This window comes from Eutrigla gurnardus (genome assembly GCF_963514095.1).
Source record: "Eutrigla gurnardus genome assembly, chromosome: 22".
Classification (NCBI taxonomy): domain Eukaryota; kingdom Metazoa; phylum Chordata; class Actinopteri; order Perciformes; family Triglidae; genus Eutrigla; species Eutrigla gurnardus.
Genome location: NC_139933.1, coordinates 11,808,908 through 11,835,436, shown reverse-complemented (window position 1 = coordinate 11,835,436; position 26,529 = coordinate 11,808,908). Strand labels below are relative to the sequence as shown.

The window sequence follows — 26,529 nt, the reverse complement described above, 5'->3', positions numbered from 1 at the left end:
ATTTCATATTTTGACTATTATCCAACTCCAGTATAGAGACAACCATAACAGTGATTAGCAGTTGGCTGTCAGTGCAATTACACACCGTAAGCAAGGGTGTATGTTTTTCTGCCATAAAGAAGAGCACAGTTTGTCAGTATCAGCTGTCATTTTTCCAGAGTGACACTCTTCAGATGTCAAAAGGCTGGGTCTAAGACCCGGAGGGGTTAAGGATCAGCTCCCCAGCCTTTTCACATGGGAAGTGATCACATAGAGCAAAAGTTCACATTGCTTGTTGGTGGTGGTTTAAATTCCTCTGGGCTAATATCTCTCTTGTGTCACGTCAGGCCAGTGAAGCTTGGTCTCGATCGCATGGGCCTGTTCTATGTCAGTGCTGTACCAGATGCGTGTCTTGATAAGGCAACAACAGGATGTTGACACCGTATACATGAGCCTGGATTAAGTCAGGTTAGATTCCAAATGTGCAGGCCAGAGTTGTTGACGGTAGATGGGCACTTCGACTGAGATAATGAGTGTATTGCAATCCATGGAATGCACCTTCAAAGTTGCAATGTGTCAGAAATGGACAGAATGTTAGTCTAAAACATTCCAAAAATAAAGAAAGTGAATATGTGGTGGTCGGGTTCGGGTTCCTTCTGTGTGGAGTTTGCATGTTCTCCCCGTGTAAGTGTGGGTTCTCTCCGGGTTCTCCGGCTTCCTCCCACAGTCCAAAGACATGCAGGATGGGGATAGGTTCATTGGTGACTCTAAATTGCCCGTAGGTGTGAATGTGAGTGTGAATGGTTGTTTGTCTCTACATGTCGGCCCTGTGATAGACTGGGGACCTGTCCAGAGTGTACCCTGCCTTCGCCCAATGACAGCTGGGATCGGCTCCAGCCCCCCTGTGACCCTGAATACAGGATAAGCGGTAGACAATGGATGGATGGATGGAATATGTGGTGTTTATGTTATTGTGTTGCAAAGATATGTCCTGAAATTAGCATGCTAACCGACTAGCCCCGGCCCGTCCTGTTTTGTAATACCACTTGTACCTCAAGAGGCGATAGAGAGTCATTGTAGCATCCAGGCTGCCCTCAATCCAGAGAATAACATGTCTATAACACATCCATGGTCCGTTTGTCTATATATTATACACACTTATTCTTTCTTGTTACCGAAAGTAAAGTTACAGTTTAGAAGCTATACAACATGGTTTGACGATTTAACACCTGAGTACCTGTGAACACCTGACCGGAGTCTATTAAAAGACACACAACACCTCTAAGTATTAAGTACACGTGTTTCTTGAAGCACACAGAAAGCTTCCCAGTGGAATTTCCACATTGTTTGACTGGGGAGTGGGGAAGAGATTACCTCTGGGTGAGAGAAACTCCTGGAGCGTGAGGAGATGCAGAGTGGGAGCTCAGCTCATCAATTAGAGGAGGTCAGCGATGTAAGCCAGGAACCAGCCAATAAAGCAGACACGATGAAAGATCGTACGTATACGAGGGAGCGGAGAGGAGATGGAGCTGCAGCTGGTCTCTCGACACCAGGGGGTTCCGAAGGGAGACGGACGAAAAAAAAGGGTGGGTGGAGGAAGAGGAGGAGGAGGTTCACGGAAAGGAAAGGATGTTTTAAAAAACTCTGGCCTGTTCTCTGAACTCTCTAAGGGGATTAGGGATTTAATGAATTGCCTATTGGAAGCCATACGTTTAAACAACAGGCAGCGGAGCGAGGCAGGGGGTGGCTGTCACAAGAGTGCTCATGTGAGGGCGCGCCATGCCTCCATTTGTTTGGAGGAGTATTGACACATAATATAGTCCCTCCTGCACAAAATCTATGTGGAATTACATACATTTGAAGCAGCTTGAATGCTCTTTCTTGCAGGTGATAACTTCAAAAACATCAACAGACTCAATCATTTCACATCAGGACCACATTGTATTGCTTGTACTTTTACTGTTGCATTACATGTAATATCCCATGTGCATTTGGAACTAATGGCTTTTCTGATTGTTTTGCATGCTCTTAAAGGGGAAATACAACTCTTTTCTACGTGCTGTGTAAAACTAGAGGCTGCAATGATAACTTTTTTTTATTCCTCAAAAGTTAAACTGAGACTTTGTTGACAGATGAGACGTTCGTGCGTGGAGGAGAGAATCGGAAACCGGGAGGGGGAGATGCGGGGGTTTCACGCAGCTGAACGAAAGCACTTGTTTCAAAATGGGTGTGGAGGGCAGAGAGGAAGGAAGGGGAGAGCAGGGGAGGGAGGCAGACAACGACACCTAGGCGGCAGTAACGTTGAGTGCGAAGGGAGGGGAGAGGAGGGGGAGGCAGCCGGCTCTCAATGAGCAGGTCTGAAGCTCAGCCTACCTGTTGGAGCTCACTGCCGTGCCGGACCCGCGCTGATCGCGGATCTGCGGGGAAAGAAGAAAAATAAAAACTGCACGAACAGCCCCAAACATGTCTCCCGGACTGTTTCTCTGCGCCGTTTTGGCGGTTTACCACGGGACGCAGACCTGCAGCGGATTTAACGTAGACGAGCGGTTCCCCGTGATCAAAGAGGGCAAAACCAAAGGGAGCTTCTTTGGATTCTCAGTGGCTCTGCATCAACAGACGCAGGGCTCCAGAAAGTACCTGTAAGTTATCGGCTGTGCATGTCTTAGACTCTTTTCTCCTTTTCAGGCTAAAAGACGCAGAGGACTACCTGCTTTAGACCAGGTGGCGCAAAGAAACGCGCATTTGTTCCGCTTTGGAGGAGAGGCGTACTGCGCCCGCTTAGTGCGCAAAACCCGCCGGAGTCCACGCTCTATTGCGTTTAACACCTGTTGCCCGTTGATAAAACTGCGTTTAATAGTTGAATGGTTTCCTGCACATCGCATACACTTCCCCTCTTTTCCCCTCTCGAAGCAACCACCTGTTAGAAGGCAGCGGAGCGGATTAAGCTTCTGTGAATGTAGTCCGGGGCCTTCACACCGTTCTTTGGTGTACCTGTCTTTTATTTCAGTTCAGTGCGTGAAGCAGACCTATCACAGGAATTAGAGGTTGTACAAACATCTATCCTACCTTTAACAAACAAATCCTCCATTTACATGTTTGGATTTGTCTCACAAAACCTTTGATTATCCAAAAGTGCCATTTTCCAACTTCAATGCAACATATGTTTGAACATGTAAAGCTGACTAAATGAGGTATGCTGGGGGGGCTTGGGGTGAAACAGCTGGAACAGACTTCAAAACATATATCAAATGCACAGAAAGCTGCTCTACTTTCTCTCCACCGCTCCAGGATCCTTTACATTCAGCTGAGACAAAAGTGGGTTTTGTGTTTCGCAATAAAAGGCTGTTCATTGGTCTGTAACACTCGTGGGTAACGAGACGTGGAGTCAACAGCGGGAGGATTTACATGAAGGCACACGCTCCTTGTTTGAGGAATAGTTGATGTTCCAGGCAAAGAATGTGCGTGACACATCTCTTCTTTAATCAAAGAACGTATCGTTGTTTAGTGTAGGATTTCCTTCAGCCAATTAGTGGCCTACTCCTTCCGCGCCCGTTGATCACAAGCCGTGTCCACAACTCGCCGTTATCTGTGCCCTCATTCTGCTTTGAAGGCAGGGAAGAAATATCCCGGCGCCCCACTTCCTGTGTGTCGTCACCAGTTTAGGTTAATCAGCCTCATCTCTGCAGAAATGTCCCCAAGTTCATAGATCAATGGGATGGAGTCACTGCCCACCAAGAGGGGCGACCATGTGGTTCTACATGGCTGTTGGTGTGATTTGGTAGTTAAGGATTCATTTCATAACTCAAGGCTGCACACATGACCGCGAGATGAAGTTTAAAGGAATAACATGATGCATTTGGGGAAACGCTTTCCCTCTGAAGCTCCTGCCAGCAGCCTCTTGGCTGAGTTTCGCACAAAGACTGGAAACACCTCTAGACAACTCTGGACTCGCACGTTTCCGACCTCCCAGTACAATAGGCTAATAAATACCCAGACATCATGAAGAAGCGGTCGTGTGACGTCAAACAACAATGGAAGCGCACGATATGAATGGCGAAGCGGTTGTACGTTTAAAATAGGTCGTAAATGTGATTATTACATATGCAAGGATGAGAGACTGAGAGTTCAGTTGAGTGTAGACCTACACTTGCCAAAGGAATATCAGTTTTTCTATGGTCACGCATAGGATTTGTTTGGCATCTTGCACCTGGAATGCTTGGAGTTATATGACTTACAGCACAGAATACCTCCAGGCGGAGCTGGGCCAGCTGCTTCCAGACATCTATCTTCTCATTCAACTCTCAGCAAGATATGCAAGTGTCATGTCGTCTTTTCTAGCTCAACATCAACGAAGCTGAAGCTGAAGCAAAATATGTTGCCAATGTCGGCATTAACAGGTGTATTTGCTCACCTCGTGGTGTGTTTTGGTGCCTTATGTCTGCGTGGTTTATTTCTGTGTTTGAAGACGTGAGACTGTAGAAAATCTGACACAAAACCGGGACACTTTCACCCTCGGTGCGACCGTAATCTGTGATTTAAAAGGTTAACCTACATACCTGCAACTCAAATCTCACTTTCAGTGTCTTTTGCAATGCTTATTGATGTCTTGCAACATTACTGAGTCTCTCATTTCAACAGCCTGTTTGTAAAAGACAGTCCTCCAGTGCTGGGACCTAGTTGTGTACATACGGTGAAGACACATCACAATGTGCTGATGGTGTCTCCCATGTTTGACTGGCTGTCTGTCTCCCCCGTGGTGTCCTGGCTTCCACCACAGAGCTGCTTGTTACATATTTTCTCGTTACCGGAGTTAAAGTGTGATGATTTGAAAAATCCCAGAACTGAGTTTATAAACCAGTCGGGACATGTGCGATGTCGTGTCCGTTCTTTTCACATGCATGAGTCAAACGGAGTCCGGGGTAAAAGTCAGGACAGAGGGCCTCCACTCCCAGTTCTGCAATAAAAAGAGTGCAATAAAGTTATCCCTTAACCTCTTAAGATGTTGGCTATTATCTTATTATCTAGCCGTCTTTATTGGGTCAGCTTTTTTAGATGCCATCATGGGGGGGGGGGGGCTGCACCTGAATCATCTAAAAGCTACCTGAGTCCAATTTGTACACGGTTTCCTCTTTCCAATCCCTCCTTCTCTTTGAATCACCCATCTATGGTCTCAGAGAGATTTCTTTTCCTGAGAGGGATTTTTTTTTTTTTGTTGTCGCAGGGAGGAGGAGGGCCCGAGCAGTCAGCTGGCCACCTATTGGCTCTTCCAGTCCCCTGACCCCATGGTATGCTTGGAATGTATTACCCTTCTCTGCACCGTCACAACCTGCCAGGTTTCAGGTTGAGACAAGACAGAAGTGAGGGATTCTAGGGACTATTGGGGAACACACGCAAATCCTCCAAAAAATGTCAAATCCCTTCATTAATCCTTCAGCAGATGAAGAACCCTTAATTTTATGGGTGGGAACCTCTGCGACCTGAGAGGAAGAATTAAATTCCCCTGACTGATGAATATTTAATTAGAGTTGAAGCGCTTTTCCAGCTCATCTCTGTCTGACTGCGGTGGCCCGAGGCCACGAAAATCAGCCATTTAATTTGGCGGGGCCTTCCCCTTTCTGCTGTGAGGTACGGATTAAACTGTGAGGTTTATAAACACACAGTCTGATGCCTACACATGCACAAGTATACGCTCTGCTTCGCCTCAAACCATGTGATGGAATTAAACCCCTGATTCCTCAGTCAAATGTCTGCTTTGGAAAGTAAATGCGATGCAGCGGAGGAAGATGGGGTGTGGTAAAGAACCGGCGTAGTCATCCTCCAGTAATAAACTTCAGCTTAAGTCTGGTAAAGACACAATGCAGTGGACATACGTGTCTTGAATATTGACTCACACTGTGATGGGTGTAATGCTCAAATGGTCGATTTGAAATCTTGTGCCATTAACTGCTAAACCCTCCTTAGCCACATGCTAAATAATGATATCAATACATTTTGGTGTTATAGCCTTGTATTACATAGATATTGATGATCCAATAAAAATGGATTAAATGGAAAGAACAAAGATTCACGGATTAAACCACTTCCTGATAAGGAAGACTGTTTGAGTTCATCCTTTCATTATTGGGTACATTTTTCTTATAGGATTTAAACAGGGTTTAAAACTTGCTATTTACAAATGATTTATAGATATGTTATAACCCACTGATAAGCACAACTTTTGGGTTGCCAGGTTGTAAAATCTCACTTTGATACAAAAAAAAAGGACCATCTGAAAAAACATATTTATGTAACTTATTAACACTGCAATCTTGATTATTAAAATCTTTTATTAAAGACTTGACATGATAGCATGGCAACCCAAACTTTTCTCTTGTGGCTTATAACTGACTTATGACACATTTCTTGTAGTTTATGAGCCATTAATAAAACATTTACATTTATAAAGGGTTCCTTATTTAAAAGTTGTACCCAACAATAATAATCATGAAAGCCATGAAAGCCATATGGTGGGTGTTTTGTGAACCAGTGTTGGATTTTAAGTCCTTTCTGGTTTGTTGGAGTCCAAGCCACGGTGTCTCACTAAGGTGAAGTGCAAGTGTGTCCTCCACTGGTCCCAATCTCTGTGGTGTTTATTGGCTGTATCCAATCAGTTGGTAATGGCATGGGCTGCATTTTGTGTAGCAGCAGAATGAATGACGGCTTGTAATAACACGTTGAAATGGATCCCGGCGGGACACCGGGCCTCCTGCTAATCTCCACAGAGGAGAGTCTCTGTGGCGGGGCTTTCATTGGAAATACCTGCAGTGAAGACTGCTTCTATGTTAACAAAACTGTAAAAGATCCCTCTTTTCTCTCCTGCTTGTACAAATGCCCTCAAACAGCATGCAAAAGAAGCTGGTGTAGCCGGCCTCGGGGCTAACGAGGGCTGCCTGCAGCTAGAAAAACTATATGCTTCAGCTTTCCGCCCTTGTGCCATTTTTCATCTTTGAAGGGGAAATGATCCTGAAGTGTAGGTTTACACTTGGTGTGTGTATGTGGAGGTCAGTGAATGGGGCAATTCGTTGTCTGTCCTTAACAATACAAAATGTGCTGAAAATATCAGATAAAATACCTCCTTTTAGTTGTTAGGGTTAGGGTTAGGGTTAGGGTTTAGTTTGTTGATAAATGAAAATAATAGAATTACATGTATTATAGATAAAGACACATATCTGCTCTAATGGTGCTCTCGGGCTTTTTTCAAGCCTCAACAGGTAAAAACAGATTGTTTCATGCACACCAGCACTGATTTTTATATAAGCTCCATTACAGCTGTGAGGTCATCCACCTGTACCCCCCCCCCCCCCCCCCCCCCTCCTTTACATACAGCTGGGGTCAAGTTACTGATTCTGCCAGTCTCTTGTGGATTCTGCTATGGCTGCATGATGTGTGTATTTTCTGACTGTCAGGTTGGCAGATTTGCATGTGTGTGTGTGTGTGTGTATAGCAGTGCCGTCTGCAGCGGTGGCCGTCGCCGGTATGACGTCCCTCGCCCAGTGACATCAGACCCTGGGTGGGCACAGTTCGCCAGTAGACCTTCGGTCATAACATAACATTGTCCTTGTCAGACAAGGTTCCAGTCGTCGCTAATGAAAAGTGAGTTAGTTTATTATCAGGGGGATGACCTGCCATGTTTAATTTGTCACACTGGGTCTAAATGAGTTTGCTCTCTTGTTACTGTTTCACCAATGGCAGATGGTGGTCTTCAAACAGGATGTTTGTCCAGCTGAGATTAGACCAGTGTGTGTGTGTGTGTGTGTGTGTGTGTGTGTGTGTGTGTGTGTGTGTGTGTGTGTGTGTGTGTGTGTGTGTGAGGACGCAGGTGCAGACGGTTATTTTATGTGATTTGACACTATACGATTGTTCCATTCCTCTTTTGATCAACAGTAATGTATGCGTTGCGTTTCATTTCCATGGAATGTTTCCCCCTCTTGACTAAATTACCATTTTCACAGCGATGCCAGGATTTCATTTCCTCTCTTTCTAATTCTCATGTCATACTCAGTCTGCTTGTTTCTGTGAAACATCTAACATCACCATCAACGGCGACACAGCGAGCGTCTCATTATTTCTAACCGCGCAATATTGTTACATTCATGAGACGTGTGACTGAAAAACAAATGTTTTAAGGCATTTAGACGTAAACGGATGGACATGGATCAGTATTCTGACTGCATCCCACCGGGTGGTTTTTGTGAAATCACAGTTTAACACGACTGGCGGTTTGCTAGGTGCGCCCGCAGTGACTCACCACTGACGTCCTTTCTCTCTCTGTATGATTTGTTAATAATTTACACCCTTTGACAGTTACAGGAAGGATTTGTCTCCATATAAAAGCTACACTGTGTCTATTCCCTTACAGGATGATAGCATGTAGGTAATTTTGTGGCTGAATGTTGTTGTTTAGGCTGAAGTGATACTTCCATAAGATTGTTTATCTACTTTTTAATACTCATTTCAGTTATGCAAATGCATCATTCCAAGCAAATGAATATAGAAGTGCCCTGTTTTACACCAGTGAAGAGTTAACTATCCACATTAATATCTTCATATTAAAAGATGTGAAAGATGCTGTGACGGCAGGTCTGTTTGACCACCGCTGGTTGGTGTGTCACTGTTTGTCCAGCGAGGACTCATCTGTTAGCCACGTCCTGAACGTGCAGACGCACACAGTCGGCGTGTTAACAGCTAGGCGTGCTTACTGTGAATAGCCTGATAGCGATGTGCTCACCCCCACCTGCTGCTTTGTGAGAGCGTTTCCTGAAAGCACAAAGAGCTGGATTTATCACAGCGCTATTGCAATGAAAACCACACACACACACATCACTACGCCCCCTTATAGGCGACACAGTAATGGCCGCTGTAACGCACCGTGTCTATCAACCATCCTCTCGTCTTTCAGTGGAGTCGTTACCCCATTAAAAGAGCATAAAAAGATCTCAGCCCCCAGTCTGCTTTTGTCCTCGTGCTTAATTCAATCTGCAAATTGAGTCGACTCCATTCAATATTATCTCCATTTATGTGCTCGGCGAGTCTAAGTGGCAGTGTTTCCGTGGAATCGATTGTCGTTTGCCTGGAGTGCAGTAGCTTTACACCGTCCTGAAAGGGTGCAGCGTAGGCGTGTGTTTGTGTACCGCTTAAATGGATTTGGGATTAGAGGTGAGGATTAATAGCATTTTGTGGCCCTTGCTTGTACTTATTTGGCAAATTGGTGGCAAATTGTGCAACGGGCAGCGTGTCAATGCAGTTCAGTTGGTGGCAAGTGTGTTTTGTTGCAGTCGTGGACGTGATCCCCCACATGTGATCTTAATCTTTAATTCCAGACGTTATCTGCACCGCACGTTGCAAAATAATCAAAAACAACTTTTATTCTCTTCGCACAATCTGATACTGCTGCATAGATTAAACTGCCAGTTAGTGACCAGGAGTGTCAGCGCTGCACCTCCTCAGCGTTGTTCCACCAATCACCAATCTCTGTATCCTCATCCAACAACACCTCGTTACCAGGGGCAACATCTGTGTGTCTACTTGTTTATATCTGTAGTAGATCTGTGGAGGAGCCTCAATCCCGAACATCTTATATTTGTAATTACATTAATCTTGCCAAGTCCTCACCGCAGCGGCCCCGGGTTTGAATCTGATCGTCGGCCCTTTCTGCAACATCATTCTGATCGTCGGCCCTTTCTGCAACATCATCCCCATCTCCCCCACCTTTCACAAAAAAAGGCAAAAACGGCCCAAAAATAACTTTAAAAACAGAAGAAAAGAGTTGCATGGCTCAGAGTGAAAAACAGGCCCCGAGGTTCTCTAACATGAAGCTGTAGCTGTTCTCTTTTTCTTTGCCCTGAGGGCCAAAGCCGCACCCTGTGACAAACAGGTTACCTGAAGCCTCATCTGGAGAGGCGATCCATCACTTGTGACACACTCAGCTCTCTTGGATCGCCCACTTTCTCTCTCTTACCCATCTTTAAATATTTATGCCGCGTGGCATTTAAGTCAAGGACCAGCAGGGTGGAGACCTGTGTGCCCGTTCTAGCCGTACAGCATGCGTCTCATCACGCTCCTGTTCAGACCGGACCCAGATGAAGATGAATGGGCTCCAAATGGGACATTTCTGCTCCTCTGTAAACACGCCTGACTGGCCCTGCACATTGTCTCTTCTTGTTAGTCTTGCAAGAGCCTGCGAGTTGGAGAGAAAATGTCATCCAAGAGGGTTTAGTCATTTTTAATTAAGTTGGGCTTCCTGGTTTCAGTGCTGTTGTTAGTCAGGAGCAGTCAGGTGTGTGTGTGTGTGTGTGTGTGTGTGTGTGTGTGTGTGTGTGTGTGTGTGTGTGTGTGTGTGTGTGTCTGTGCGTGTGTGTGTGTGTGTGTGTGTGTGTGTGTCTGTGTGTCTGTGTGTGTGTGTGTGTGTGTGTGTGTGTGTGTGTGTGTGTGTGTGTGTGTGTGTGTGTGTGTGTCTGTGTGTCTGTGCGTGTGTGTGTGTGTGTGTGTCTGTGTGTGTGTGTGTGTGTGTGTGTGTGTGTGTGTGTGTCTGTGTGTCTGTGCGTGTGTGTGTGTGTGTGTGTGTGTGTGTGTGTGTGTGTGTGTCTGTGTGTGTGTATGTGTGTGTGAGTGCTTGAGACACCACAGCTCAGTTTTAATTAACTACCAGAGAGCTACATGTGTTGTGTGGAGTGTCTCATAGACAGATGTCTGTTTACCAAACTCTCTTTTTCCTCTGCTGTAAGACAAGGAGCGATCACCCTTTTTGCCCTCCTCTCCACTCCTCTCTCCTCTTTTCCATCACTCCCTCGCCTTTTCAACACCTCCTCCTCCTCCTTTGTTTTGGGTGCTGTCAGGAGCTTTGGTGGGGGGGCGGTGATTAAGCTGACTCAAGTAGTTGACCCCTGTTTGTTTAACTAAGCAACACAGATAGGAACATATATTATTTTATCTCCTTTTCTCTGGTGACTTCTTAACTCTTGGTGTGAAGAATGCGGGCCGAGTTCACCTTGGCTGGGTGTGTTCGCCACAGTGAATGTTTGGTTTAGCCAGCCGATCGCTTCTGTGGCGAGGGGGCGAATTTCAACATGTCCTCGGAGTAGGAATGTAGCTGCAGGTCCCCCCCCCCCCCTCCTTCCCGTCTCTGGGCCTTTTGACAGCCTGTTTATGAGGAGGTGATGAGCAGGGAGGGAGGGAGGAGGAGAGCACACAGGACAGGATACGAGGTGTGTTGCCAAAGCCGAGTCAACTCTTTGTAACTCAACTTTTGGGGATTTTTTACACATGAAGATAACATTTAAAGACGCTGCATAAAGTGACAACAAGTGTGACAAAGCTTCATATTTACTGCACAGACATGAGAGCTCCATCAATCTTCTCATCTTACTCTCCAGCTGATAAGCCAATAAGCCGATATTTCCCCAAAAAAGCGCTTCCTTTGATGGAAGTCTAACCTCCATGTGAACACCTCTTCCTAGTTTTAAAGCTCTGTGTCCAACCTGATCACGTCAGTCAGCAGCGTTGAATTTCCACAACAAACACCGGTGACCCACGTGGCTCCGCCGAGACGCCGGTGAGTGTGTTTAGTGGTCGGGCTGCACTAAGTACTTTCCTCCGGTTCACTGCCAGCCAAGGTTACCCAAGCCTTCCTTGAAGCATGTGTAATTACCGCTGGACTCTGTGCCCTAATTCTTCTTGCTTTTTTCTTCTTCTGTGTGTTCAAAGTTCACACGAACAGGCCTCTGAGTGTTTTATAACAGTCTTGCTTATTCTCTGGAGTTGACCCTGTTTCTCTCTTGTTCTTGCTAAATGGATATTTGGCTTGTTTTCCCACAAGAACGGCCGACCTTGCGAGTGTTCTGAGACACTGACGATTACAGCTGAAAAACATTGGCGGTCTGATTAAAAAAGTAGCATCATGAGTACAGAATACACACCTAGTTGCTCATGTGTTTGAATTTCCACACATGTACACTCATTATAGAAGGAGCTGATCTTTATCTCCACATATCAGTCAGTCCCACTAACAACTGCAAACCTCTGTTGAACCTCAGCTGCTGTCAACATTACATGATGATTACCTGAACCCAGGCCTCTTCCCCCCGGGCCACTGGAAACTGCTGACCCTCAGAGGCCATCTTGGCTCTGGCTGGTTGTCGTCACCGTGGCAAGATAATTGATGCATTGCTGATAATGCCCATCTGGTAGCAGAAATTAATAATTGTACTTTTCTGTTTCAAAAGATGGTTGGAGGAATCGAGGATTTCTCACACATAAATTGAAAGCTCTGGTTCACTTCTCAACCCGGTTGTAATGAGATTATATAAATAACATAAATCCCACGGCTCCTGAACTAAGATTAGAAATGTTGTCATCCTCCCGGATGGTCAAGTTTCAAATCGGTAACGGGGTAACTCGATCTAAGATCAGCGGCAGAAACAAACTCACGTGTTTTTCCGAGCCTGTTCGCATTCAGGTGACACATCAAAGAGGGAATATTTCCGTCTGGGCTCTTGAGATCTTCCCGTGATTAGATTGCAAGTATTTATGGGGGCATTTTGTCTATGCGAGGGTGTGATAGATACAGAAGCCTGCGGTGGAGCGGTACGGCCTGGTACACAAGTTCACTGTGTCTGTGGAAACTCACCGCATAACCTTTGAGTAACGCGTGAGCAGATTATACTGTACAAAATCTATGAAATCTTCTTTTTTTTCATAGTGGTTCAGTATGCCTTCTGTCAGGCCTCAGGAGACCACGATCATCAAGTTGGAACAATGAAGGGTTGACTCATGAGATTTGGATGACCTCACCGTAAAGGTGTATGTGCAAGCATACACCCGTTATCTGCGTCTGTTATTGCTTATCAGTGCGTGTAAGGGGGAAGCTAGCCCTTCAGTTCATGTGCCCACAAGCTCCACCAACCGTTTGACTCACCACTTTCCACTGTTCACCACAGCTCCAAGCAGCGCTGCATGAACGCCTTCAAAAGTTTGAATGAAAAGGGCACTATCTGACTACACTGCTATATGCTTTTGTTCCCCACATAGTCCACCTAGGCCATCTGTCACACACACACACACACACACACACTGTAAACAAGATTGTCGGCACCTTCCGCCCTCAAAGTGGAGCTAATAAATCTCATGCTGACAGTAAATAGTGTGTCCCAGCGCAGCCTTGTCAGGGGAGTGATCCTTCTACTTCAAAGTTCTAAAAGGTGCTGATGTCGGGAGTGTCTGGGGTGAGTGGACAAAACGATCAGGTCCATCACAGAGTGGTTTGTGTGTGTGTGGTGACCAGTCACGGGTCACGCTCTGACGGCTTTCCATTATTAATTCAGAGGTGCCGTGAGCTGGCTCACTCCTCCTGCTGACAAAGCTCCGATCCCATCTCATCATCGCTCTCTTGTCTTTCCTTCCCGTGTCCAGGCTTCTAGCGGGAGCGCCCAAAGAGAAGGCCGAATCGCTACAAAATGTCAACGAAACGGGTGCAGTGTACTCCTGCCCCGTCACCACGGACACCGCCGACTGCTCCAGAATGGACCTGGTCAGCTCAAGTAAGCCGAAGTGATTCATCATTTTTGACATTTAACAGGGGAAAAGGCTGTGCAGAGATCTGGACCTGAGCACACTCTTCACAACAAACACAGCTGAGGCTGAGTGGAATGCCATAAGCATTGGTCAAATTTTGAATTGTGACCAGATAGACCAAAGTCATTAGGATTCATCCTCTGGGCACCATGACTGTATGTACTATTGGAGCTATTGAAGTGGTAGACCAAGACCAAGAATATTATTCAAGGGATACTTAATTGATTTTAATATTTCACTTCTTTAAAGTTGTTTAAAACCCCAAAGCAACTTCTTTCAAACTCCACCAGTTTATGATTCAGGTTTCTGTTAAAAAAAAAAAGAATCTGGTCCCTAAAACCAGGCCAAGATCACTCTGATGACATCATCCGGGGTCACTTATTCACCCTTCAGAGCTGAAGACGTTATTCAAGGTTATTCACAGGCTGATCATGATGAGTTAACTGACATTTATGTGTCAATGCAGTTTCCCTTTAACGCACAAAGGTTATTGTAGAGGATTTCCCTCATCCCAAACTGTAAATAATCTGGAATTGATAATCAGATAGCTTCAAATAGTCTCAACGTAATCCTCCTGTAGCATTCACAATCATGAGCTCCAGGATATGAAACTCTGAAAGTGCATAATTTCTTAATTGAAGGTTATTAACTGAAAGGCTTGCCGCTCTGCTAGCTGGAGGTGAATCGGCCCCCCGGAGGCTCCAAGTAAGACCCATAATAAAAGGATTCCTCGTCACTTTTGATGGTGCGGTCGGAGTGACTGTTGCTGCAGTCACAGCACATTTTTGTGGTTAATATTTGTCAGGACATGATCTAGGCTGGGGCTGTTTGGGTTGGTTTTACCACCGTGATCATGTTGAATGGATCTTGCATATACAGATACAGATAACTGGACGAGGCTGTTTATGGAAAGGATATGGTACTTATTGTAAGTCGCTTTGGACAAAAGCGTCTGCTAAATGCCCTAAATGTAAATGAATGTACGGTTTGGTTAAATTATGAGGCCGAATCCAGAGTAGAAACCTGTTTTTTTTTTTAAATAAAAGAACATTTCAATAACTCTGAATATCTAAACTGTATTTCTACTCCTTAATGTAATTCCCTTATGTGATCCATCCACAGCATCTCCGACTGAGATGGTGGAGGGCATGTGGCTGGGGGTGACGGTGGCGAGCCAGAGAGACCAGTCAGCGGGACGCGTGCTGGTGAGATCACGTCCTGTTTTACTCTTTTAGTCGGTGTCACAGGTGGCATAAAACATAGACGGTAACATTTCCCGTGGTGCTGAGGGGATAAACCCTTTGAATTTCATTACTGTGTAACACAGATGACACGGTGTACTTGTTGCAATAGTTAATGCTGCATAAAGCAACCGGATGGTACACTCAACACGCACACACCCAGGGCAGCATGACACACGCAGGTGGGACCTGCAACGAGGAGTTCTAATGAAACCATAGTCATACGGAAGATATTTTTCCCTTTAAATATGACTCATGGAGGAAATTTGTTTCTTTTTTTGAGGAAATAATATTGAATTATTTATTATTGGACCCTGAATACAGGATAAGTGGTAGACAATGGATGGATTTTTTTATTGGAATACAGTGGACACATCTGACACTTCTATTATTGTTGGAGGCTCTATTTTCTTATATTAAGGCCGTTCATGCATTGTTAGACTTATATGTTTTCATTTTTATGGATGCATTAGATGTTGTGTGTTTGGCTTATTTTTGTATTTCTTTCCTATTATATAGAAGCATTGTGCTAACATCTTTCATTTTTTTCTATAAAAACAATATATGGCTCATGAAAACAGCCTCATCATATCACTGCATGAAAACAGTGTGTAATACAAACACAAACCATGCTATTGTAATGATCAGGGAAATTATTTTAGTTTTGTTTGGTGTTTTGCTTTAATATTTACTCCAAAATATTCCTCCCCCCTTTATTTAATGTGGACTATACCACAAAAAGTAAGACATTCCTTTATTTGAATAATTCTAGCTCATGTGAACATTATCAGAAGTGGTTGCCAGATTTGACACAATGTAAGTAAGAGCAGTCCATAACATCCCAGAATCCCACTCTCCTCTGGTGTCCAGGCGTGTGGGCATCGCTACGTGAAGATCATCCAAGGCGGCACAGAGGAGCAACGGCGGATGATTGGAAAGTGCTACGTCAGGAGCAACGACCTGACCTTAGACCCCAACGATGAATGGCAGACTTACAGTTACGAGGTCTGCAACCCCAACTTTGACATGGAGTTCGAGGGCATGTGCAACATGGGCATCTCAGGTGGCATGACGGACACCGATGTCTACATCGGCGCTACAGGCAGCTACGTGTGGCAAGGTGGGCTACGAGGAGCAGCAAAAATAATGTGTTTTGTTACTTAACGCTGAGATAATGGTGTGGTTTCACAGACGGGGATTAAACCCTCCGTAAGTCTGCTAAATTCTAGTGTTAGGCTAAGACTGGGATTCTTCTCTGTCTGGGAAACCTGTCCATTGTGCACAAAGCAGACATAACATTGTTATTTAATCTTTTTTGTGATAAAGGAAATGTTCATGTCACATGGAGAGATCCAGATCCGTTGAATTCCTGGGACTCTTTAAACAAAGACTTTGGACAGCTGAAAAGACGATACAGTTATATGGGTGAATATACAGTTTATTTTTATATCAAATATATAAATTAATGCACATTCCCAAGCTTTGAATGTCTCTTTATCGTCCCATAGATGACAGTTTAACAGTGAATCTCAAATGCTGTCATCCACAGGTTACTCAGTTCTCCAGGAGAAGAAGCTGCTGAGCCATGACGACTACACAGTGGTGACAGGGTCTCCCAGGGACGAGTCCAAGGGCTCCGTGATGTTTGGGAAGAAGACCGACAAAAACATCGAGCCGTTCCTCATCATCCCGGGGGAACAAGTGGGCTCGTACTTTGGGAACAGCCTGGCTGTCACCGACCTCAACAACGATGAGTGCGTCTCGGCACACCACACTGAAAATGTATCTTTATAATGCATTTACATTTTTCCATGTTAGAAAATCGTTCTCAATATTAATGAATGCACAGATAGATTACCAAATGTATTTAGTGCTTTATCCTCTCTCTGTGCTAAACGATAAATATTTATTGTTGCATAGAAATGCAAATAGATAAATAAATCCACATATATACCATATAATATATGGTTTACAGATGTATTTCTAATGGACACAGAACTATTTCATGTATTAAATAAATGGAATTGAAATCCACAGATATACTAAATTTAAAAAAAATACTCTATGTTATATAAATATGGATGTAGTTAGTATGATATCTATCATTAAATGTAACTACATCCAAATATGTTTTTCGTGAAAACAAACAAGAAATAATTGTATCAGAAATACATCTGTGAACCTTATTTTAATTTGTGGATTGTTTTTCATATTATATACAACAATAACTCATTTATATGAAAAAAATGCATTTGTAAACAGAAGAAGAAAAGTAGAAGTGTTGTGTTTGCATGTGTTGATGGATTGTCTTTAACTGTATCTTGTGCTTTTGAGCTGCCTCATGCTCCAATGCTCGATAGCTATGATCTGCCTTGTTATGCAGAGAATGCGTGACACTGATGCATGTATTTGCTGAGATGAGAGGAGAAAACCTGTCCTTTCAGCAGCTGAGATAACGTGTTCGTCATGACATCATGGTGAAATCATGTTACTCCTTAACGCACGTGTGATACCTTGTTTGGTCTGTAGGATTGTAAGGAATACAAATGTTTGAGACCCAGAGAAAATAATATGATGGATGTCATCTTCTTTTATTCACGTGTGGGGATTTATTTGCAGATTAAAGTTTATTCTTGGATCTTTCCTTTTGCCTGTTACAGCTGGAATGACCTGATTGTGGGCGCCCCGTTTTACTTTGACCGTATGAAGGATCAAGGGGGAGCAGTGTATATCTTCATGAACGAGAATGGATCGTTCCAGAAGACCCCCAGCGTGGTGCTGAAGGGTCCCTCGGCCTCTGCGTTCGGCCTTGCCGTGGCTGCTATCGGCGATGTCAACCAAGACGGATTCCAAGGTATGGCCTTGAACGCAACATTTGTGCATACTACTGTGTAATGAAAGATGGTGCACTAAGTGTTCTGCTGTTAAATGTATGGTAAAGAGGAAGCATTCACATTCCCGTTAAAAGTTTGTGTGATTGTTTTTTTATGTTGCTAAGCAATTATCAGCAGGGAACGGTAGGGTAACCTGCTGTTGCACTTAAAAGCTGGCCAAAAATAAAGGGATATGCTGCCACCTAGAGGGCAGATGTGTTCCATACACAAACCTCCCTTAGCTTCTTCTCAGCAGAGTGCCTCCGCATGCTTCCTTCCAATATTTCCCTCCGTGTCTGCAGACTTCGCAGTGGGAGCTCCGTTCCACGACACAGGAAAGGTTTACATTTGGATGGGAAGTAAAAAGGGAATCTCACAGGAGCCCAGTCAGGTAATATCCCACTTGATGCAGCAGATGCACTCCAGAACCAGCACCGAAAGGGCCCACTTTTATGGTGTTGACCTCCCGTTTTGTCATTGTCGCCCTCTGCAGGTGATTGAGGGTAAGTCAGTGGGAAGTGGAGGTTTCAACACATTCGGCTACTCTATCAACGGAGGGATTGACATGGATGACAACAGTTACCCAGACATCTTAGTTGGCTCTCTGGACGACCGCATGGCTCTGCTCAGGTAGAAATAAGACAGTTGGGTTTCTGTAGTTTCTTTTGTTGCAGTTGATGGTATGTCTTATTGTAAATACGTGTACTGTGCATAAGATGACTCTCTGGAGCTTTACTCCTCCTCCTCTCGTTTTCAGGGCTCGACCAGTCCTCCACTTAACTTCGGACTTCGATGTTGTACCAAAGATTGTGGACCCCAATCAGTGTCCTCGGAGTTCACCATGGTGAGAAGTCCCTTCAGAATCGGTCTGAAACTGGCTCATTGTGATTCGTTTGGAAATAACATGCATTTTTCGTTGTTTTTTTTTTACAGCATTATAGCAACTCTGTGTATGTCCTTCACTCCAAGCAATGGAAACAAAGACTTAAAGAAAAATATCAGTAAGAACCCTTGCTTCACTTGCCCTCCCCAACATGACTAATCATGTAATGTGTAAATGAATCGTAATTTCACGTGACATAATCGATTTTGAAACTACATTTACCAACTGGGGAAATACTGTCTTGTTGGATGCTTGCTATATTTTCCAAACCTGCCGCTTTATTCATGAACTCTCTGCAGTGTTCTATATATAACTCAGTGTGTCCTTCTACCTTGTGAAGCGGTGAACTACACGGTGGAGGCCGACATGGAGTGGAGAAGCCCTCGTGTTCTTTTTAAGAACAACAAAAATACGTTTACCGGCCTCCTGAGTCTGCCATCTTCCAAATCCACGTGTCAAACTCTGAAACTGTTTGTCGTGGTAAGGCCTCAACACAAATTCAGCATGTGTGTGCATTTGTAAATGTGTGTTTTATTTACTGCTATAGACGGGATAACCATGTGTTTATTATTGGATGATTCTCCAGGCGCCTGTGAGGGACAAACTGGAACCGGTGGTCTTCTCCCTCAACATGTCTTTACATGAACAGAAGCCTAAATCCAGACGAGCTCTTCAGAACCTGGACTCCTACCCAATCTTCAGCCAGGAGCAGAAACTCACTCAAAGAACTGAGGTGTGGAGTGGTGCCAAGGGCGTAACTTTGAGTTGAACATTGGGGGGGTTGAGATTTCCGCCTGTGAAGCAGGTGTATATATATATATATCTTTGGAGACTATGGTGGGGGGATTGCGTTCCTGTAGGGGGGTCCGGGGGCATGCCCCCCGGGAGAAAATTTTAAATAATTTCATTTTAATGCATCAATTTGGTGAATTCTGAGAAACAAAATATGACATATCAATTACTGACCAATTTCTTACAAACTGCTGGTACTGATACAAATGTTGACATACTAAATGGGGTTGATGAGTTTAAGCATTCAAGAAAAGATGAAAACAAAAATGACTAAAACACAATTTGTTTATTATTATTATTATTATTATTATTATTATTATTATTATTACTTTTGTTCAGTAACATGATTTGACTCGTGAGTGGTGGCACTGGAGCCCTAGCAGTAGCTACCTCCTGTTGGGAAGATACTTTTATTCTTTTGCTTTTTTTCGCGTGCTTTCTTCATACCACCGCTGATGCGGGGAGAGACCGGGAGAGACCGGAGAGACAGTAGAGAAGCGCAGGTCCGGCAAGGTGGGCGAAACCAAATCTCAGAGCGGGAGGGGGCACAGACAAACGTCACTATTTTTTACTGGTAAATTGAGAAAATCTACCACACTGTTGTGATTATAATGCTTAACATTCAATATCAATAATTATGATATCAAATTGGGTGGGTTGTGTTGGCTGGTTTGGATTATTGGGTGGGTTGCAACCCACCCATCCCCCCCATAAATTACGCCTATGAGTGGTGCGCATTCATAGGTCGCGTTTTTAAAAAAAAAAACGTATATGTGATAGTCTCCCTGTAAGGTGTGACGTCATATCACGTGTTGCATTTCCTGCAGATCAACTTCCAGAAGGAGTGTGGCTCAGACAACAAATGTAGCAGCAACCTGCAGCTGACGGCCCAGTTTGTAGATGATACGGAGAAGCCTTACCCTAGGTGACGTGAAATTCTGAATAATTGCTATCTCGGACCAGCTGTTGCATGCTTATGGTAGCAAACTGGATGTAAATAAGGCTGTAAATGTAGGAAATAGCCAAAGTTATGGTTAAATATCCCTCTGTCCAGGAATGGCAATTTCCAGATACTTCAGTTCAACAGCAATATAAAGATAATAAGGCTGATGGTGGAGGTGACCAACTTTCCTGCTCCGGGGAAGCTGGGCGAAGACGCCCACCAGGCCATGCTCAACGTCACCATCCCCGATGCCCTCACATACTCCGCCGTCAGGTCGGAGGTACGTCCACTAGGGGGCAGCAGACAACTGAGAAACGTCCACTTATTAGTCATTCCCTCATGAATGTACACTGTTAAGTCTTTCTCTCGTTTCCCGTTAAAAATGGAATGGTGTCTGCCGATTGTGTGTTCAGGACCACGATGTACAATGCAGCATGGTTGATACAGTGATCTGTGAGCTGGGGAATCCACTTAACGGCAACGGGAAGGTATGAATGGCATTTCTCTCATAGACGTCGACTCCTTCCCTCTGCTGAGATGACTTTGACACTTCTCGTTCTCTTGCTTCTATTATCAGGTGTCGCTTGCCCTCCGTTTTCAGACCAGTGGGATCAATTTGTCCACGCAAGAGATCGTGTCCGAGCTGCTTCTGTCCACGTAAGCGTTTAACATTTATGTTCCCTTTACATCAAAGGCTTGGGTTCCTGATTCCCAAGTTTAATATTTGTAGCTGTTACTCATTGGTATTATTTTTATTTTGTGCAAGTTGCATTTTGGTAATCGCGGATAAAAATGTTGTAATAAGTGATGCTTCTTCAGTCTTAGTGAGCAGAGTGACCTGTTCCCTGTGTCTGTGGCCCTGCTGATTGAAAACACCATCATCCCCTCCTTCTCCATGTGAGTCCCACCACCTAACATGACGTCCTGTATGTACAGTAAAGACACTGAAATGTCACATCGCACATTTGCACCATGCACAGTCATTTCTATCCCCTCTTTACCGTCTAGATCAAAACCGCTGGTGCAGACCCAATTCAGTGGCACGGTGCTGGGCGAGTCCGCCATGGTCAACGCCAGTGACGTGGGCAGTCTGGTGGAGTTCACCTTCAATGTGAGTCACCTCCACCACTCAGACTATATTAGACCTCCAGAATTGTATACTGCAGCTATAACGTGCGTGCCGCCCACATTTCCCCTCATCTCCACCCTGCCTTTGAAGCCTAAACTTTCATTCTTCAGAAGTTTAATATTGCGTGGGGGAAGGATTGTTCTGTCGGCCGTGGTTTGTGGTGTAAGCATGACCAGGGGGTGGTTACTATTTAGGGTCACTGCGGAGCCTTGACTGTTATTCCACACCATATTGTTATTTCACCCGATTTCTACTGAAGTTACCTATTTTTTCTTGCTCCGCTGTCTTTTCACCACTAGGTGGACATGAGGGGTCGGCCCCTGGGAGACATGGGGACCCTTGCTGTGGAGTTTGAGTGGCCCTTTGAGGTAACCAACGGCAAGTGGCTGCTGTACCTGACCAGGATTGTTGTTAAAGGGGAGTCAGAGGAGGAATGTAAGCCTCCTGGAGAAGTCGTCAACCTGCTAAACCTAAAAGTAAGGCTCTTTTTTTCATTCCAGAGGCGTCGCGTTTTTGGATCATCCAGTCGTACGTTCATACCTCACGAACACAAGGGGGATTTCTTCAGATTTGGCCATGGGATGACATGGTCATGATGTTCCGGGCAAAGACAATAACTGTATACTTAAATCAGGCTCTATTTTTTGCTTCTCTGCCATGATTGCCAGCTACACTAGACAGTTTTTTAGTCATTTGTGTGAGGATTTTCATGATTATCCCCTTAATGGAAATTCACCATGATCAATTTATTGCAAGTGGATTTTTTTTTGGCACAAACGTCCACTTTGAGTCAACGGTCAATGGTCACTGTGAACTCACAAGGCATGTTTTTGGCCATAATCTAAGAATCCATATGCAAATGACCACAGTTTCACACAAATGTCTAATAGGATAAAATGATTAAATGATGGAATTCTGGACCGACATTAATGTAAACTGCAACTTGGCCGGTTGGTGGAGGCAGTGGTGTGAATGATTCAGCTGGTTATGAAAATGTTTTTACAGCTAAGTCCTGCCCACACCCAAGACACACACACACACACACACACACACACACAAAGTGTCCCATTACTGAAAAACCACAAATTCAGTTACATATAAACCGAGAGGTCCTAGCTTTAATGAAAGGAGACTATCTGTCTACAGCCATGCTAACAGTTCTGTTGTTAGCTAAATGCTAATGCCGGCATGCTCGCAGTGACAATGCAGACATTTGGGTATTTAGCATCTCTGTTAGCATGCTAACGCTTGCTGCTTAACACAAAGTACAGTTAAGGCTGGTGGAAATAGCAAGGCTATGATGCTACCATGGTAACAGCTGCGTGACAGTGTAATTTGGTGTTTGCTGCAGTTGTGCTTTTTCTAACATGAACTGTAATCCTGACCTGAGTGAACCAGAGCTGTGCTTGTAAATGTCAGTGGTAGAAAAAAGGGTGTGAAAATGATCTCAAAGCCAAACCAGAAATGTTCAGAAATACATGAATGAAAAAAGAAAAAAAACCTCTGTGTCACACTTAGACCTCACAGAGCCTTAAATAGAAAGGCAGCCTAGATATAGACTGTGGAAAATGGCTATTCTAAGAAATATTTGGTAATGTCTTTATCAAAACCAGTAATTACCGCAAGGCTTCTGATGATGTCATGTCTCCGTCTCATATGTTTCCTTCTTTCATTTTCCCTTCTCCCTCGCTCGTCTTCCAGTTGTCAGAGAACGGACAGAAGCGCACTAAACGCCAGCTCACGGTGGACGACGCCGATGCCACAAAGCCACATATTCTGGAGCCACAGGCAGCCATCACGCTGCTCAGTCATCGCAAAGAGACCTACCTGTTGGTAAGACGTGGATATGCTCTCACGCACAATATTTCAGGTGTAATTTATATGTGATCGGAGACCATGAATGTCTGCACCACACATAGGACATCCAGGAATTTTAGATTGTTTTCACTATTAATGACAAATGTTAACCTGCTGGTGGGACCAGAAGAAATGTCAGGGGGATGATGTGTATCTGTACCGGATGTTGGGGTAATCTTTTATGTATTTCAGTCTGTAGACTGTGGCTGGAAACCAAAAAGTCCTACTTCCACTCAACATATATTTCAGTGAACACATACACATCGCTCTCAATATACACACGTAGAAATAAACATACAATAAAACAAGGATAGCAAACGGAATAAAAGGTAAACATTATATTACTATGTACAGATATAAATAAAAGTATATGTACAGGACAGGACAATGAAATTGTAAACAGTCTGAATGCAAAGGTGTAGAGTGCAAAAGGTGCAGGAACAAATATGAAATATATAATTGAACAGGGTAAAGAACCAAATCACTGAGTGCAGAAGTGAATCTTGTACTGTACTGGTGGACTGGACCGTCTTACAAACCCGTCATCCCCAGTAACAGTTTAGCTAACTTTAAATAGAAGGTCTCCTAGACATTTCTAATCTGTCGTATTGGGATTGTGTGAATCCTGAAAAAACAAAATGATGCCAAAGGAAAATAGTTTGTTCACTTGTATAATAGTTGTACCTTGTCGTTGTATGTTGAAGGAATGCTCCAAGGGGACGGCACGATGCGTGACATTTACCTGCCCACTGCTCAACATGACGGATTCAGCCGAGATTTATGTCCAGTCCCGTCTGTGGAACGGCACGATGCTAGAGGTCAGCTCCCCGGCTACACACACACACACACACACATAATAATGATCCATTATAGACGTCTTTTTCATGTGTGTGTGTGTGTGTGTGTGTGTGTGTCTTCCTCCAGGACTATTCCAACGCTCTGAGAATTACGGTCAGAGGTCAAGCCACACTGAAGCTCATTACAGACAGACCAACCATCAGGATGGACAGTCAGACCAACACGGTGTGTAATGATGATGATGAGGATGCTGGTGATGATGATGATGATGATGAGGATGCTGGTGATGATGATGATGATGATGACTTTACTTGACTCGCTCCACTTTTATTGTAGTTCACAGTAGAAATAGAACCACTGGAGGGGGTGGAGGCACCCTATGAGCTCCCACTGTGGATTATCATCTCTGCAGCTGTAGCGGGAATTCTCCTCCTGGGAATCATCATTGCTATAATGTGGAAGGTGAGACTGCCAATTAGGCTACTACTGCACCCACTACCCTTTTTACAGACAAGGACACTGAATAGCCGTGAATCTCTTCACATATACCCTCACAACAACAGTCCTCTCTGGATCCCACGAGAGCTGTTGGCCCTTTTATCTGACTGATGTGTAACCTTGATATGGAGCCTTTAGTCTAACCTTTGACTTACCCCCTCCATGCACCCTCCTCCTCCACCCCCAGTGTGGCTTCTTCCAGAGGGCCAACAGGAGGGAGATGTATGAGGCCAAAGCCCAGAAGGCTGAGATGAAGATCCAGCCCTCTGAGACAGAGAGGCTGACTGAGGACTACTGAGGCCCCCGTGGGTCCCCCAACAGCACAAACCAGTGGGGCTTTTGGGTAACAACACCCCTATAAAATGGATTTTCTATGGCTACTATTACTTAAGCTTGGGGTGTGCTTCAACCACTATTTCTTCCAACTATTTGTATCTACCTAACATCACTCCTACTTCCGTTTCAGGCTAATACTGTGCATTGCACTGCTGATCGCTTTATATCATGTATGTCTTCGCTCCTTTATTCACCTTCTCCATCTTACTCAGCTTGGGTTTATCTTTTACCAAACTTAACTTCTCCTCAGCCTATGAAAACCTCTTTCTCAACGCGTCATTAATCCCAGCTCTCCTACTGATAATTGTATCCTCTTTAATGTCACCTCTCTCTCTCTCTCTCTCTCTCTCTCTCTCTCTCTCTCTCTATCTATCTCTCTCTCTCTCTCTCTCTCTTTCCCTACTAGCTTGGATTCTTCAAGCGAGCTATCTACTACCGGATAATGCCAAAGCACCAGGGGGTGAAAATTTGCAAGGCTGAGCGGTATCAGTTCAATCTGGGATTTCAGCCTGAGGAGCCACAGAAAAAGTATTGGATCACCAACTGGACAGAGATGCAGCATTACTACTACTGAGGCATTTACTTTGGGCCCTGAACCACTCACCTTCACAAACGGGGTCGACACGGGCCAAACAAAGAACATTCGGCTCGGTCGAGCCACATACATGGACCAAGGGTGGGGATGGTGCATTCCTTCTTTTTTTTTTTAACTCTTAAGTAGATTCTATCAACTTTTTCAGTGCAATATACTGAACAGTTTGTTTCAGAGATTGTTATTTGATAAGTATTTTTGATGAATGCAGTGTTGGAATGGGGGCTGCATTCAAAAGTAAATTGTAAATCATTTTGATTACGGTGTTTGTATATATGTTTCCATTTTTTTCCCCCTTTCTGAATCCTACAAGCAAAGTTGCTGATCATACATTATGTTGCTACCGTGTCTGTTTTCCTCAGTGGAATGAGTCCATTGATCTTCTCTGTGATTCCGTATGTTTTTCCTGCTCTTATCCCAGACATCGCTTTGTGGTCGTAGGGCACAGGGATTTAAACCTACATCGGCCGTTTAGGAGATCATTTTTCAAACTGCATTTATGCTCACCAACATCCACTCTGTTATGGGCGTTTTTATGTTGATGTCCATGTCTGTGTTTGGCAAGCATTACGTAGACTAGCATCTCAAATGCAGTTATGGTCATGCACTGACCTCCAAAAACGCGGCAAAAGGCGAATTCCCTGAATTCAGGGAATAAGTATCGATAGGTACCGAGAAAAAATAGTACTCATTAGTGAATAATATATTTTATAGTACAGCTATCCATGTTTTTATAAAATTCCATGGCAAACCAGTTATCCAGGCACCGCTGCAACAAGTTGAAGAGAAATAGCTTCTTGTCTGTATGTTAATTAGCCAAAATGTGTTGATGAGATGATGGGGAGGACACTTGATTATTATTTATTACATTGTCTTGTGCTATAGAACCTATCTTTAAAAATATCACAAACAGGGAGTCATGACACTGGAGTAAATAATACATGACGTTTTAAGTCTGGAGACTGTAAACTCTAGCCTTGTAGTTGCGTTATAAATTGTA

At 44.2% G+C, this 26,529-nt stretch overlaps 1 protein-coding gene across 1 annotated transcript; it reads left to right on the top strand.

Annotated features, from left to right (window-relative positions):
• Nucleotides 1-2,319: 2,319 nt before the first annotated feature.
• Nucleotides 2,320-26,529, top strand: itga3b (integrin, alpha 3b). Its single transcript, XM_084002241.1, has 26 exons — nt 2,320-2,618; nt 13,426-13,553; nt 14,710-14,792; nt 15,699-15,948; nt 16,155-16,253; nt 16,378-16,582; nt 17,489-17,682; nt 18,004-18,092; nt 18,195-18,331; nt 18,459-18,545; nt 18,635-18,702; nt 18,925-19,064; nt 19,171-19,317; nt 20,204-20,301; nt 20,431-20,599; nt 20,733-20,807; nt 20,897-20,976; nt 21,139-21,216; nt 21,328-21,430; nt 21,748-21,924; nt 23,150-23,281; nt 24,010-24,123; nt 24,230-24,328; nt 24,440-24,565; nt 24,789-24,944; nt 25,344-26,529. Exons 1-25 carry the CDS (start codon nt 2,443-2,445, stop codon nt 24,897-24,899), a joined length of 3,165 nt encoding a protein of 1,054 aa, XP_083858367.1. The 5' UTR covers nt 2,320-2,442; the 3' UTR covers nt 24,900-24,944; nt 25,344-26,529.

Coding starts and splice junctions, on each gene's coding strand:
- itga3b (XM_084002241.1), top strand. CDS start 2,443: ATGTCTCCCGGACTGTTTCTCTGCGCCGTTTTGGCGGTTTACCACGGG. Junction 13,554..14,709: donor AATGGACCTGGTCAGCTCAA/GTAAGCCGAAGT, acceptor ATCCATCCACAG/CATCTCCGACTGAGATGGTG. Junction 18,546..18,634: donor TGTCCTCGGAGTTCACCATG/GTGAGAAGTCCC, acceptor TTTTTTTTACAG/CATTATAGCAACTCTGTGTA.